Source organism: Lucilia sericata, unplaced genomic scaffold (assembly GCF_015586225.1).
Source record: "Lucilia sericata isolate MDLA Ls3-8-SP2 unplaced genomic scaffold, ASM1558622v1 Contig000848F_arrow, whole genome shotgun sequence".
Classification (NCBI taxonomy): domain Eukaryota; kingdom Metazoa; phylum Arthropoda; class Insecta; order Diptera; family Calliphoridae; genus Lucilia; species Lucilia sericata.
The window spans coordinates 69,240-86,345 of record NW_023994840.1 but is presented as its reverse complement, the minus strand read 5'-3'; the positions used below and the strand labels follow the sequence as shown (position 1 = coordinate 86,345).

At 33.1% G+C, this 17,106-nt stretch overlaps 1 protein-coding gene across 3 annotated transcripts in view; it reads left to right on the top strand.

Annotated features, from left to right (window-relative positions):
- Positions 1-17,106, top strand: part of LOC119608538 (protein timeless) — a 52,540-nt gene that overhangs the window by 17,750 nt on the left and 17,684 nt on the right. For 2 of the 3 annotated variants that reach the window (XM_037962995.1, XM_037962996.1), the window contains exons 2-14: positions 3,176-3,363; positions 3,429-4,208; positions 4,273-5,074; positions 5,217-5,358; positions 5,437-5,945; positions 7,817-8,015; positions 8,083-8,210; positions 9,090-9,243; positions 12,099-12,257; positions 12,324-12,492; positions 12,560-12,760; positions 13,141-13,393; positions 13,825-13,971. In XM_037962995.1, coding sequence (XP_037818923.1) covers positions 3,267-3,363; positions 3,429-4,208; positions 4,273-5,074; positions 5,217-5,358; positions 5,437-5,945; positions 7,817-8,015; positions 8,083-8,210; positions 9,090-9,243; positions 12,099-12,257; positions 12,324-12,492; positions 12,560-12,760; positions 13,141-13,393; positions 13,825-13,971 — 3,740 coding nt within the window. In that variant the 5' untranslated portion in view covers positions 3,176-3,266. Of the gene's footprint in view, positions 1-3,175; positions 3,364-3,428; positions 4,209-4,272; positions 5,075-5,216; positions 5,359-5,436; positions 5,946-7,816; positions 8,016-8,082; positions 8,211-9,089; positions 9,244-12,098; positions 12,258-12,323; positions 12,493-12,559; positions 12,761-13,140; positions 13,394-13,824; positions 13,972-17,106 lie in introns of those variants that run through there. The other variant, XM_037962997.1, reaches the window with a different exon arrangement.

Genomic DNA, 17,106 nt, shown 5'->3' with positions numbered 1-17,106 from the left:
CAGTTCAAAATCAGTTCTAATTCAGTTCCAGTTCAGTTCAGTTCTAGTTCAGTTCTAGTTCAGTTCTAGTTCAGTTCAAGTTCAGTTCTAGTTCAGTTCTAGTTCAGTTCTAGTTCAGTTCTAGTTCAGTTCTAGTTCAGTTCTAGTTCAGTTCTAGTTCAGTTCTAGTTCAGCTCTAGTTCAGTTCTAGTTCAGTTCTAGTTCAGTTCTAGTTCAGTTCTAGTTCAGTTCTAGTTCAGTTCTAGTTCAGTTCTAGGTTCAGTTCGGTTCAGTTCTGTTCAGTTCTAGTTCAGTTCTAGTTCAGTTCTAGTTCAGTTCTAGTTCAGTTCTAGTTCAGTTCTAGTTCAGTTCTAGTTCAGTTCTAGTTCAGTTCTAGTTCAGTTCTAGTTCAGTTCTAGTTCAGTTCTAGTTCAGTTCTAGTTCAGTTCTAGTTCAGTTCTAGTTCAGTTCTAGTTCAGTTCAAGTTCAGTTCTAGTTCAGTTCTAGTTCAGTTCTAGTTCAGTTCTAGTTCAGTTCTAGTTCAGCTCTAGTTCAGTTCTAGTTCAGTTCTAGTTCAGTTCTAGTTCAGTTCTAGTTCAGTTCTAGTTCAGTTCAAGTTCAGTTCTAGTTCAGTTCTAGTTCAGTTCTAGTTCAGTTCTAGTTCAGTTCTAGTCAGTTCTAGTTCAGCTCTAGTTCAGTTCTAGTTCAGTTCTAGTTCAGTTCTAGTTCAGTTCTAGTTCAGTTCTAGTTCAGTTCTAGTTCAGTTCTAGTTCACTTCTGGTTCAGTTCTGGTTCAGTTCTAGTTCAGTTCTAGTTCAGTTCTAGTTCAGTTCTATTTCAGTTCTAGTTCAGTTCTAGTTCAGTTCTAGTTCAGTTCTAGTTCAGTTCTAGTTCAGTTCTAGTTCAGTTCTAGTTCAGTTCTAGTTCAGTTCTAGTTCAGTTCTAGTTCAGTTCTAGTTCAGTTCTAGTTTAGTTCTAGTTCAGTTCTAATTCAGTTCTAGTTCAGTTCTAGTTCAGTTTTAGTTCAGTTTTAGTTCAGTTCTAGTTCAGTTCTAGTTCAGTTCTATTTCAGTTCTAGTTCAGTTCTAGTTCAGTTCTAGTTCAGTTCTAGTTCAGTTCTAGTTCAGTTCTAGTTCAGTCTAGTTCAGTTCTAGTTCAGTTCTAGTTCAGTTCTAGTTCAGTTCTAGTTCAGTTCAAGTTCAGTTCTAGTTCAGTTCTAGTTCAGTTCTAGTTCAGTTCTAGTTCAGTTCTAGTTCAGTTCTAGTTCAGTTCTAGTTCAGTTCTAGTTCAGTTCTAGTTCAGTTCTAGTTCAGTTCTAGTTCAGTTCAAGTTCAGTTCTAGTTCAGTTCTAGTTCAGTTCTAGTTCAGTTCTAGTTCAGTTCTAGTTCAGTTCTAGTTCACTTCTGGTTCAGTTCTGGTTCAGTTCTAGTTCAGTTCTAGTTCAGTTCTAGTTCAGTTCTATTTCAGTTCTAGTTCAGTTCTAGTTCAGTTCTATTTCAGTTCTAGTTCAGTTCTAGTTCAGTTCTAGTTCAGTTCTAGTTCAGTTCTAGTTCAGTTCTAGTTCAGTTCTAGTTCAGTTCTAGTTCAGTTCTAGTTCAGTTCTAGTTCAGTTCTAGTTCAGTTCTAGTTCAGTTCTAGTTCAGTTCTAGTTCAGTTCTAGTTCAGTTCTAGTTTAGTTCTAGTTCAGTTCTAGTTCAGTTCTAGTTCAGTAGTTCACTTCTGGTTCAGTTCTGGTTCAGTTCTAGTTCAGTTCTAGTTCAGTTCTAGTTCAGTTCTATTTCAGTTCTAGTTCAGTTCTAGTTCAGTTCTAGTTCAGTTCTAGTTCAGTTCTAGTTCAGTTCTAGTTCAGTTCTAGTTCAGTTCTAGTTCAGTTCTAGTTCAGTTCTAGTTCAGTTCTAGTTCAGTTCTAGTTCAGTTCTAGTTCAGTTCAAGTTCAGTTCTAGTTCAGTTCTAGTTCAGTTCTAGTTCAGTTCTAGTTCAGTTCTAGTTCAGCTCTAGTTCAGTTCTAGTTCAGTTCTAGTTCAGTTCTAGTTCAGTTCTAGTTCAGTTCTAGTTCAGTTCAAGTTCAGTTCTAGTTCAGTTCTAGTTCAGTTCTAGTTCAGTTCTAGTTCAGTTCTAGTTCAGTTCTAGTTCAGCTCTAGTTCAGTTCTAGTTCAGTTCTAGTTCAGTTCTAGTTCAGTTCTAGTTCAGTTCTAGTTCAGTTCTAGTTCACTTCTGGTTCAGTTCTGGTTCAGTTCTAGTTCAGTTCTAGTTCAGTTCTAGTCAGTTCTATTTCAGTTCTAGTTCAGTTCTAGTCAGTTCTAGTTCAGTTCTAGTTCAGTTCTAGTTCAGTTCTAGTCAGTTCTAGTTCAGTTCTAGTTCAGTTCTAGTTCAGTTCTAGTTCAGTTCTAGTTCAGTTCTAGTTCAGTTCTAGTTTAGTTCTAGTTCAGTTCTAATCAGTTCTAGTTCAGGTTCTAGTTCAGTTTTAGTTCAGTATTTTAGTTCAGTTCTAGTTCAGTTCTAGTTCAGTTCTAGTTCAGTTCTAGTTCAGTTCTAGTTCAGTTCTAGTTCAGTTCTAGTTCAGTTCTAGTTCAGTTCTAGTTCAGTTTTCTAGTCAGTTCTAGTTTCATTTCTAGTTCAGTTCTAGTATCAGTTCTAGTTCTAGTTCAAGTTCTAGTTCTAGTTCAGTTCTAGTTCAGTTCTAGTTCAGTCTCTAGTTCAGTTCTAGTTCTAGGTCAGTTCTAGTTCAGTTCTAGTTTCAGTTCTAGTTCAGTTCTAGTAGTTCTAGTTCTAGTTCTAGTTCAGTTCGAGTTCAGTTCTAGCATTCAGTTCTAGTTCTAGTCAGTTAGTTCAGTTCCAGTTCAGTTCTAGTTCAGATCTAGTTCAGTTCTAGGTTCAGCTTGAATTCATCACTAGTTCAATTGTAATTCAGTTATATACAACTTAGCTGAGGGGTTTAAAAAATCTTTTCTGATAATTTTTGAACAATATCATTTTAAAGGTATCAGTGTCTGAAAGAGTGATTCGTATTGTATTCGTATTGGATTCCGTAAAATCTCTTAAAGAATTTTAAACATTTAAACAAAGATTCAGTCAGATGGATTGCCGATAAATCGAAATAATTTATTGATAAAATAGATTTAATATGGTTAAAGTACATACATATTGTAAACCGTTTGTATTAAATGATTATTTCTTTTCTCACCTTTAATTTCAGCATCAATTTTCGTTTCATACAATTTATCCAAATGAATTCCACCGATGAGGATCATAAACTACAAACGTAATTTCATAATAATAATTTTGTAATGGACTGGTTATTAGCAACACCGCAACTTCATAGTGCTTTCTCATCATTGGGCTCCCTTGAGGGAGATACTTACGTTGTTAGCGCTAACGCATTAGGTAAGTGAGATATAGTCCAGCAAACCCAACCAACTGTACTTAATATCCTTCCACAAAACCCACAGCCACACTGGAGGAAATAAATTATAAACTATCTTACGAAGATCAAACCTTACGTACCTTTCGGAGAGCTATCGGTTTCGGGCAAAATGTACGATCCGATTTAATACCTTTACTAGAGAATACGAAAGATGAGGATATTTTAGACTCGGTTATACGTATATTGGTGAATTTAACAGTACCGGTTGAGTGTCTGTTCTCAGTCGATGTCATGTATCGCACCGAGGTGGGCAGACATACGATATTTGAATTGAATAAATTATTGCACACAAGCAAGGAAGCCTTCACCGATCCGAAAAGTACGAAATCTGTGGTGGAATACATGAAGCATATTTTGGAATCCGATTCAAAGTTGACGCCGAAAAAATGCGATCAAATCAACAATTGCCTATTATTGCTGAGGAATATTCTGCATATTCCCGAATCGAATGCAAACTATTTAATGCCTTCGACTTCGCACAATCAGCCGGGCAGCACACATCCCGTCTCTATGCAAAATACCATACTATGGAATCTGTTTATACAGAGCATAGACAAATTACTATTGTATCTTATGACCTGTCCGCAGCGTGCTTTTTGGGGTGTAACCATGGTGCAGTTGATTGCCTTGATTTATAAAGATCAACATGTTAGCACTTTGCAGAAATTATTGAATTTGTGGTTTGAGGCTTCACTGTCGGAAAGTTCGGAAGATAATGAAAGTAATACTTCGCCGCCAAAACAGGGCAGTTGTGATTCTAGCCCCATGTTGACATCAGATCCCACATCTGATTCTTCGGATAATGGTAAGTGTTGTTAAGATGAAAGGTCAGCAGAGCTAATTACTAAATATCACTTGTTCTTTAACAGGTAGCACCGGTAGTAAAAATGGTAATTCTGAAGATCGTCGTCAAGCATTGCGTGAAGAAACCGAGGCCACTTTACAAGAGGTGAGTCGTAAGGGTCAAGAATACCAAGACTCTATGTTAAGAGTACCCGCTGACAAAGTTGATAGTTCCGAAGGAGCTAGTGATGTGGGCGCCACCGATTGTGAGGAAGGTTTCATTTTGAAACAAAATCAACAGGGCAATGATGTAATGGAATCATTGGAGGATGAGGAAACTGGACAAACAGATGAAACAGTTTTAGATTCTACCAACAATAATTTCGCGACAGAATTAGCGGAGGAAAAATCCACAAACACAAATAAAAAACAACAACAAGAACAACCAGCTGAACAAGATTCTAACACTTCCAATTTGGCCGATGCTGCCAATTTTATGCCACCACCGGCATTACCTCTTAAGAGCTCCACATCAGCGTGCAAAACACGCGTTATAGATACCGAATTAATGACGGCTACACCAAAAGTTTGTCAAAAATCCCCACACTCGGGTCATGTCAAACTAACAATGGGTAATTGTGGACCTCAAAAAAGAGAGTGTCCATCTTCACAATCCGAACTTTCAGATTGTGGTTATGGCACTCAAGTTGAAAACCAAGAATCGATTTCAACTTCCAGCAATGATGACGATGGTCCACAGGGTAAACCTCAACATCAGAAACCACCCTGCAGTTCGAAGGCCAGAAACAAGCACAGAATTGTCTTGACCGCCATTGATAAGAAAGAGCTGAGACGTAAGAAATTGGTGAAAAGAAGCAAAAGTAGTTTGTAAGTATTTCAAAATCTAGAGGTTCTTAAGCTTAAAAGATATTTATAGTTATTTTTATATCTAAATACCTTTTTATCAAGAATCACAAATCTCTATTAAACTAACAATTGCGTATTTGTCTGATTTATTTTCTTTTTTTAGAATTAATATGAAAGGTTTAGTGCAGCATACACCCACAGATGAAGACATATCCAATCTTCTTAAGGAATTTACCGTTGACTTTCTGCTTAAAGGCTATGGTTACCTAGTAGAGGAATTACACTCTCAATTATTAACAAATTTAGTAAGTTTATCTCATTGTGCTTGTGCTCTCAAAACATTTTAATTAAATTTGTTTTCTCCCCCTTGCCTCCTAATGCAGAAAATACCCATTGATACATCACATTTCTTTTGGTTGGTTACATATTTCTTGAAATTTGCCGCCCAACTGGAATTGGATATGGAGCATATTAATACCATTCTTACCTTTGATGTCATCAGTTATTTAACCTATGAAGGCGTCATGTTGTGCGAACAATTGGAATTGAATTCACGTCAGGAGGGCAGTGATTTAAAACCATATTTACGTCGCATGCATTTACTCGTCACAGCAATACGCGAATTTTTGCAAGCAATAGAAACATATAAGAAAGTAACACATCTAAGCGATGAAGATCGTGAACGCTTACGTTTATTGCAATTGCAAATAAGCAGTACCGAAGATTTGCGCAATTTATTCGTGCTGCTATTGCGTCGCTTCAATCCCAGTTTACATACGAAACAATATTTACAGGATTTAGTTGTTACAAATCATATATTGCTATTGATTTTGGATAGTGTTACTAAATCGAATAGTAATATACATATAAAGATGATTGATCACATATCACAGTGAGTATTTGTCCAAGTTTAGTCTTTAGATTCTTTAACTTAATGCAAATGAAATTTAGTGTCAATGGGTTCAGGTAGATTATAAATTAGAGATGTACATCAAAAATATATTGATATAGTCCTATTTTACACTGATTGTTCCGATTTCGTATATGTCAGTCATTTCGTTTCGTCTTCGACAATCAATTATCGTGAAATTGTTACCAATAAGGATCACAATGGAGTCCTAGCTAGAGTCGTACTAGGGAGAAACGATACATTCCACCAAGTAATTCTGGGCGCATCAACTATTCTGATGTTAATCTTATGATCATCACACCATTCCTAAACTCGCTGCTCACGCCTCTATTGATTGTATGCCCTTGGAAGGGATTGCATTGTTCACTATCTTATTGTTGACTGATCTATTGGAATTTTGCTCGTCGGGTTACCGGCATCGTATACTTTAGTCGAGATCATCCCGGAGTAGTCTTTTGGCTACTTTGGCTTGATATTGCGGATCTCTCTTACTTCTTCTTCCACGTTGATGGGTGCTTCTTTTCAAATACTCTTTCCTTTCAGATTAATTTGATTGATGTGCTCGCCTTCTTTGTTTCCCTTACTCGTAGGATTCCGACTCCAGATTTCAAATTGTCTGCCAGGGAAGTCAAGGTAATCAACTCCGTAGTAGTCTTTTGCTCATGATTGCAGAATGTCGAGAACAAGATGTCGAAGCATTTTACGTGAACACCTGCTATGTTGGCCTTTTTCACGTTGGTACTTTTTCAACCACTGGGTGAGCTGACTATCCGACTCACCACCTGCCGGTCCATATAAAAGAACATTGCTCAATTACTCGAGCTAACTAATCTATGACCATTGCTGCCCCGTTGCTTAACTTTCGAGATGCAAAAGCATCACTTTCGTTTACAACCACACTGATGGGATAACCTCGGTTGAGTCGGCAACATCACCTAGAGACGTAACTCGAATCTAAGCTGAGGACTTATTCTTACTCACAGAGAATACACTGTGGTAAATCTGGTATGAATAAAGTAAACCAAGAACATACCTGGACAAGGAAAGAAAATTCAATGGTATCACTTGTATCATCCATTACCATTCAACCCAGCACACATCTCATTCATTTGACACACTCATAGAGAACAACATTGACACACTTACTCTTGGTAAGGTCCGTACACCCTTACATTCATCCTTTATCAAATACACTTAACACCATCGCTTAGTCCCACAGTCACTCCTCTGTTGGGTATCAGTTGTATCGGCAACAGCGCCTTATTTATGTGCATCATTATTTTAACCGACATTTTCTTCTCTCGAATTTGGGTTTAAACCACAGCCACTACGAAGGAACCTCTACAATAACTGGGACAAAACAAAGTTCAAAACTTTAGCCTACGGTCTACCGGTTCCCGCGGTACTAGATTATCTGTCACAAGAACTTGAACGTTTCTCCGAAATCTTTCCTTGCAGCTGTACATCTGAAACCATGACTGCTGATTCCTTAACTTGTACATATATACGACTTTTTCTGAATCGAAGTGTATGGACGATATTGACATTCATTGTATAGACGATATTGACATCGAAGACACATTGATCTGTATTTCTTCAAAAACCACGTTTTTGAAGGCATCAACAGAATTTGAAGTAGATACATCAGCTGGAACTAACAACGAATCATTGTTGCAATTATCAAGCTTTTTGACCTTTCTACATCTAATCAGACCTTTACTTTTGATTTTTTATATTTTTAAACCGTTGAAACAAAATCTAGACTCCGATTTTTAATGATTTTTAATACATTTGCGAAAATTTCAACAAAAAAAAAAAAACTGGTACTTATTATAATCTTTCAAACTTTTTAGATTTGCTACTTTGGAAATAATGCATTACTACGGAATGCTTTTAGATGATTTCAATAATAATGGTGAATTTGTCAATGATTGTATATTTACCATGATGCATCATATCGGTGGTGATTTGGGACAAATTGGAACGCTCTTTCAACCGGTCATATTAAAAACCTATTCACGTATATGGGAAGCTGACTATGAACTATGTGATGTAAGTTATACATAGAATTTATTAAACGTAATCTTATAATAATATTGAATTATTTTTTAATCTTTAGGATTGGTCCGATTTAATTGAATATGTTATACACAAATTCATGAATACACCACAAAAGAGTCCTTTAACTTTACCCTCAACATCGCTGACAGAATTAACGAAAGAGCATAATATGGAGACTACTGTGTGGTAAGAATCTTTGTTTTCCATAAAACAAAATTTCTAATACTTTTACAATATTTTCCAGCTTATTTTTTGAGTTTAAGATGTATTTGTTTTAAGTTTAATTAGCAATTTTATTACAAAAAAATATATAATTGATGTTTTAGATGTTTTAATCTAAAAATTATATGCATACGTGGATATTTAAAGAACAATTATTTTAAAAAAAAATTAATTTTTGACATATTTTCATTTCGTTTAACAAATTTTTTGTTTTTTGAGTTCTAAATTTTGTTCTTTCTGAATCCATGTCATGTTGTAATTATGCTCTCACTAAAAACTTACCTAAACAAAAACCTTATGTTTTCAACCTTAAAACAAACTGCTTTTACAGAATGAAACGTGTTCTTCCCCCTTAGCCTTATCTTTAGTAGGTGCCAGTTGTCTGAAGACGTTACAGGATCTCTATTCTCTTTTAACTCTCGATCAACTGTCAGTTTTGCTTGCTGTTGCAGAGAGCAATATCATGATGTGGAATCCCTGTTGACTGTGGATCATGCGTTTCATCGTTGCCTTTTTATTATCAATAACAAATTGTTTTTTAAATATGGTCTGAGATGAAAATTTTATTATTTGTTTATAAATTCTTTTATTACAAAAATAACTTTTGAACTTAAATATTTAACTTATTTATTTGTTTGCGAATATTTCTACTTTAAATTTGTTTAATATCTATCTTAACGTTTTAATTAATTTCAAAGAATAATTGTTTTTATATAAAAAATATTGTAAAATTTTGTTGTACTATTTTGCAAATTTAAATGAACAGTTTTTTAAAGTTTATATAAAATATTTCTTCATTTTATGTTAACAAAATCTACATTAATCGTCGTTGTCTTAAAACAGCACTTGGACTCAAGAGGAAATGGACACTTTGTATTGGTACTACGTGCAGAGTAAGAAGAACAATGATATTGTGGGAAAAATTGTCAAATTGTTCTCCAACAATGGCAACAAACAAAAGTCAAGAATATCGATTATACAGCAACTATTGCAACAGGTATGAATGGAACCAAAATTATATATTTTTTTAATAGGTCCTATGCTATGTTCACACGACACAATTATCGTTCCCATTGAAATAATTATAACTACAGACAAGACCATAGACTAGACTAAGTATAGACTAGACTATAGAAAATACTATAGGCTAGAATATAGACTAGACTATAGACTAGACTGTAGACTAGACTATAGACTAGACTGTAGACTAGGCTATAGACTAGACTGTAGACTAGACTATAGACTAGACTATAAACTAGACTATAGTATAGATTATAGACTAGACTGGACTATAGGCTAGACTAAAGACTAGACTATAGACTTGACAATAGACTGGACTATAGACTAGACTATAGACTAGACTAGACTAGACTATAGACTAGACTATAGACTAGACTATAGACTAGACTATAGACTAGACTATAGACTAGACTATAGACTAGACTATAGACTAGACTATAGACTAGACTATAGACTAGACTATAGACTAGACTATAGACTAGACTATAGACTAGACTATAGACTAGACTATAGACTAGACTATAGACTAGACTATAGACTAGACTATAGACTATACTATAGACTAGACTATAGACTAGACTATAGACTAGACTGTAGACTAGACTGTAGACTAGACTATAGACTAGACTATAGACTAGACTACAGACAAGACTATAACTAGACTATAGACTAGACTACAGACAAGACTATAGACTAGACTATAGACAAGACTATAGACTAGACTATAGACTAGACTGTAGACTAGACTAAAGACTAGACTATAGACTAGACTGTAGACAAGACTATAGACTAGACTATAGAGTAAACTATAGACTAGACTATAAACTAGACTATAGACTAGACTATAGACAAGATTATAAACTAGACTATTGACTACACTATAGACAAGATTATAGACAAAATTATAGACTAGACTACAGACAAGGTTATAGACTAGAGTATAGACTAGACTATAGACCAGACTATAGAATAGACTGTAGACTAGGCAAAGAAACTACCTAACTAAGTAAGTAACTAACTAACTAACTAACTAACTAACTAACTAACTAACTAACTAACTAACTAACTAACTAACTAACTAACTAACTAACTAACTAACTAACTAACTAACTAACTACTAACTAACTAACTAACTAACTAACTAACTAACTAACTAACTAACTAACTAACTAACTAACTACTAACTAACTAACTAACTAACTAACTAACTAACTAACTAACTAACTAACTAACTAACTAACTAACTACTAACTAACTAACTAACTAACTAACTAACTAACTAACTAACTACTAACTAACTAACTAACTAACTAACTAACTAACTAACTAACTAACTAACTACTAACTAACTAACTAACTAACTAACTAACTAACTAACTAACTAACTAACTAACTAACTACTAACTAACTAACTACTAACTAACTAACTAACTACTAACTAACTAACTAACTAACTAACTAACTAACTAACTAACTAACTAACTAACTAACTAACTAACTAACTAACTAACTAACTAACTAACTAACTAACTAACTAACTAACTAACTAACTAACTAACTAACTAACTAACTAACTAACTAACTAACTAACTAACTAACTAACTAACTAACTAACTAACTAACTAACTAACTAACTAACTAACTAACTAACTAACTAACTAACTACTAACTAACTAACTAACTAACTAACTAACTAACTAACTAACTAACTAACTAACTAACTAACTAACTAACTAACTAACTAACTAACTAACTAACTAACTAACTAACTAACTAACTAACTAACTAACTAACTAACTAACTAACTAACTAACTAACTAACTAACTAACTAACTAACTAACTAACTAACTAACTAACTAACTAACTAACTAACTAACTAACTAACTAACTAACTAACTAACTAACTAACTAACTACTAACTAACTAACTAACTAACTAACTAACTAACTAACTAACTAACTAACTAACTAACTAACTAACTAACTAACTAACTAACTAACTAACTAACTAACTAACTAACTAACTAACTAACTAACTAACTAACTAACTAACTAACTAACTAACTAACTAACTAACTAACTAACTAACTAACTAACTAACTAACTAACTAACTAACTAACTAACTAACTAACTAACTAACTAACTAACTAACTAACTAACTAACTAACTAACTACTAACTAACTAACTAACTAACTAACTAACTAACTAACTAACTAACTAACTAACTAACTAACTAACTAACTAACTAACTAACTAACTAACTAACTAACTAACTAACTAACTAACTAACTACTAACTAACTAACTAACTAACTAACTAACTAACTAACTAACTAACTAACTAACTAACTAACTAACTAACTAACTAACTAACTAACTAACTAACTAACTAACTAACTAACTAACTAACTAACTAACTAACTAACTAACTAACTAACTAACTAACTAACTAACTAACTAACTAACTAACTAACTAACTAACTAACTAACTAACTAACTAACTAACTAACTAACTACTAACTAACTAACTAACTAACTAACTAACTAACTAACTAACTAACTAACTAACTAACTAACTAACTAACTAACTAACTAACTAACTAACTAACTAACTAACTAACTAACTAACTAACTAACTAACTAACTAACCAACTAACTAACTAACTAACTAATTCCGAACATCATGTGATCGTTACCACATTTGTACTTTAGACTAACGTGACATCGTATCATTCATACCTCTTCATGCTCTCCTGTGTCTTGAGAATTCTTTAATTCATAATTTAACTTGCCCTGAATACTTAATATCAAATTGATTTTTATCATTCCAGGACATTATTACTTTAGTCGAGTATGATGACTTAATGAAATTTGAAGATGCTGAGTATCAGCGCACTCTACTAACCACACCCACTTCTGGTACCACAGAATCGGGCATTGATATAAATGAAACACCCGTCAAGGGTAACAAACCTTCAGATGATATACAGGTTTGTTATATAAAAATCTTCCTTGATTGCAGTTTATTTTAAAAGAAATCGTAATTTATATTTAAGATTCTTCGTGATCTTATTATCAAGGAAAAGAAACAGCAACATATTGTTTGGCTGCAAAAACTTTTACTCGAATGCTGTTATATTAAGATGATTTTAAAGAATAATCCCTTGCGTGAAGATCATCAACATTTGAGTTTTGTTATGGAACCAGTGGCATATCATTGCATATGTAAGTTGCTTTAACATTATAATGCCGTTGAATGTACTTAAAATTTATTTATATTATTTTTTTGCAGTGAAAAACAAATCCATACCCGTGGTCCAGTGGAATAATGAGCAGGCAACAACAATGCTTTATCAGCCATTCGTTTTACTCTTGCATAAATTGGGCTTTCAGTTACCAGCCGATGCGGGATCAGTATTTGCACGTATACCCGATTTTTGGACACCCGAAATGATGTTCAATTTAGCTAAGAAATTGGGTCCTTTGGAAAAATGTGAGTTAGAAATGAAAATTGAAAATGTGATAAAGGGGCGGGTTGATATTAAATGTATTTTGAGAAGATTTTTTCTTTTTGTTAAATTAAAAAAAATGAGTTAAATAGATATCAGGACCATTAAAGGTTTCTGATCTCTATTAAACACTTAAGACATACGTCGTTATTCTTAAACGTTTTTCTTAAAAAAAAGATCTTTTACGCCAAGATTTAAAGATCTCGAACCCAAATGAAATCGATATTATTCATTTTCTTTTATCATCATTTCCATTACTATTTTGTTTTGTATGATATTTGTTGTGTTGCTACCTTCTTGCGCCTTGTTTCTTTTCTTCTTCTTCTTCTTTTCTTTCTCGTTTCTTGTTCTACTCTGTTTATAGTGTTCATCAAATTCGATATTCATCAATTTGATATTGTCGACGAGACGGAAGTGCTACAATCGTCTAAAACACATTATGATGTCACCTCTACAGCTCGCAATTCCTTGAGTTCAATGTCTAGTTTAGATGTGGATCTAAACGAAAGCGATGAATTGGCACCGATACCGGAAGTTGACGATATCTTAGAGAAAACATCACAGGCTAGTGAGATATTCGCCATGCCCAATGCTAAACAATGTAATTCCATAATAAGGTAAATATTTGTTGCTGAAGAGTTAGTCCGATTCAGAAATAGTCCTAAAACTTCTATAAGATATTAATATTAAAAATTTGAACTGAAACTTTAAATATAGTTTTTCATATTTTCAAGTTCTTTAGCAAAATTCTATTTAAATTAATGTAAAGTTCTTAAACTTATTAATCAATGTTTCAGATAATTTATTAAAATAACATCCGGTGTAATTTATAATAAATTTTACTTTAAATTAAACCTAAAAAACATTAAGAAATCGACAAAACTTGTTGGATTTTTTTAAACAACCTCTTAAAGATTGATTTAATGATTAAACATTATATTAATTAAATGATTTATCATTTGCTTATTGCTATTGTTCTCTTATTAAAACTAAATATAAATTTCATTAACAAAAAAATTAATTTAAAATCTTTATCATCACATTATAGATATACACCTGAACCGACCACAATACCGACCATTCCCAATTGGCTGCAACTGGTAATGCGCAGCAAATGTAACAGTTCCAATGCTACTACAACAACAAATGCCGCTGCTGCAGCAGCCAGTTTAGCTAATTTAGCAACAAATGCCTGGTAAGATTTTTTAACACAATTTGTATGCACATGTTTTGGGGGGATAACTTAAAACTAAAGTTTTACTAAAATTCCACTAAGATATAATTTTCAATTACATCGTTCATTAAATTCATAATAATAGTTATAGTATCTTATACAAGATCTCTTCGTTTAGATTGTGCTGACTTGTAATAAGTGCAACTCTAATAAGTATATTTTACTTAAGGATTGCTGACTTTTTACCGTTGGCTGCGAATGTTAGTTTTAACAGTGTTATTGTCATTTCAAATAAAATGATTATGTAAACTTTAACATGCTGGTAGTGTCAGATAACATGCAGCCGCTGTATGTGGCAGATATTTGAAAATAAGGGGGACCAGTTTTGAAAAATTATTTTAACATTTTCAATGTATTTAAAATTATATGGATTCTATTCGAGTGATTCAATACAAAAGTCTAAACGACATCTGGGGCAGGCATAAAAAATTTAAATTTTGAAATAGTACTAACTTATAACATAAAGAGTACTTTTTTTAGGCTTGAATGTACCAAACTTATTTTCCGCTAGACTATATGCTGAACTATAAACTAGACTAGTTAGAAACTATACTACAGACCAGACAAGATTATAGACTAGACTATAGACTACACAATAGAATAGACTTTAGACTATATTATAGACTAGACTAGACTATAGATTAGCCTACAGACTAGCCTATAGACTAGCCTATAGACTAGACTATAGACTAGCCTATAGACTAGACTATAGACTAGACTATAGACTAGACTATAGACTAGACTATAGACTAGACTATAGACTAGACTATAGACTAGACTATAGACTAGACTAGACTGACTATAACTAGACTATAGACTAGACTTAGCTAGACTATAGACTAGACTATGACTAATATAGACTAGACTATAGACTAGATAAGACTAGATATAGACTAGACTACTAGACTAGACTATAGACTAGACTATAGACTAGACTATAGACTAGACTATAGACTAGACTATAGACTAGACGATAACTAGACTATAGACTAGACTATGGACTAGACTTAGACTAGACTTAGATAGACTTATAGACTAGACTATAGACTAGACTATAGGACTAGACTATAGACTAGACTATAGACTAGACTAATGACTAGACTATAGACTAGACTATGATAGACATAGACTAGACTATAGACTAGACTATAGACTAGACTATAGACTAGACTATAGACTCGACTATAGACTAGCACTATAGACTAGACTATAGACTAGACTATAGACTAGACTATAGACAGGACTTATAGACTAGACTAGACTAGACTATAGACTAGACTATAGACTAGACTATAGACTAGACTATAGACTAGACTATAGACTAGACTATAGACTAGACTATAGACTAGACTATAGACTAGACTATAGACTAGACTATAGACTAGCTATAGACTAGACTATTAGACTAGACTATAGACTAGACTATAGACTAGACTATAGACTAGACTATAGACTAGACTATAGACTAGACTATAGACTAGACTATAGACTAGACTATAGACTAGACTATAGACTAGACTATAGACTAGACTATAGACTAGACTATAGACTAGACTATAGACTAGACTATAGACTAGACTATAGACTAGACTATAGACTAGACTAGACTAGACTATAGACTAGACTATAGACTAGACTATAGACTAGACTATAGACTAGACTATAGACTATACTATAGACTAGAGACTAGACTATAGACTAGACTATAGACTAGACTATAGACTAGACTATAGACTAGACTATAGACTAGACTATAGACTAGACTATAGACTAGACTATAGACTAGACTATAGACTAGACTATAGACTAGACTATAGACTAGACTATAGACTAGACTATAGACTAGACTATAGACTAGACTATAGACTAGACTATAGACTAGACTATAGACTAGACTATAGACTAGACTATAGACTAGACTATAGACTAGACTATAGACTAGACTATAGACTAGACTATAGACTAGACTATAGACTAGACTATAGACTAGACTATAGACTAGACTATAGACTAGACTATAGACTAGACTATAGACTAGACGAAGAACTAGGACTATAAGACTAGACTATAGACTAGGACTATAGACGAGACCTATAGACTAGACTAATAGACTAGACTATAGACTAGACTATAGACTAGACTATCGACTAACCTAGACTATGACTAGACTATAGACAAGCTAATAGACTAGACTATAGACTAAGACTATAGGACTAGACTATAGACTAGACTAAGACAGACTATAGACAGACTATAGACTAGACTATAGACTAGACTATAGACATACTATAGACTAGACTATAGACTGACTATAGACTAGACTATAGACTAGACTATAGACTAGACTATAGACAGACTATAGACTAGACTAGAGTGCTAACGTCATTGTGAAATCCGTGGATATGCAAATGGTGCATTTGTTAAGAATACAAATGAATGGAGTTTAAAACACCTGAGTAAATAATAAACTTACATAAACAAATATGTATTAACTTCTAAAACATGACAAATTTTAATATCAGAAAGAAGAACTTAATTATCTTGCAAAAATATGTATGTATATGTTACTTCATAAATTGGAAGTTTCATCGCAATATGTATTTCCCTTTCATACATTTTGTCAACTGTTTTCATTCCTAGAAAACATCATTCATGATTCATGACAAGTCACAATAAAAGTGTAACATTTTTCGACATGACAACACTGTCCCAAAAATTTGTCATAAAAATCTTGTTGACATATTCAAATCAAATGAAAAACAAAATTTTTTATCTTCGCCTACAAGTAGTAAAAGGTACAAAAACAAATACTTACGAGCATAAATGTGTACATACAACTGGTATTTACTAGATACAATCATATTTTACATACAATCTTTATTTTAACGCCAACTAAATATAAACATTGTTAAATGATTCGAAACAAAACAAACAGAAATAAATAAATAAAAATCTATGTAGAAATATGAGACCAAAATATATGAATGCTAGGGATCTAAACGGTAGATTTGAAAAAGTGTGCAAAATCTTAACATTCATAGTGGTTGAAGAAAAAGTACCCTATATCACTAGTGGGCATAAAGATGCACTTATAAT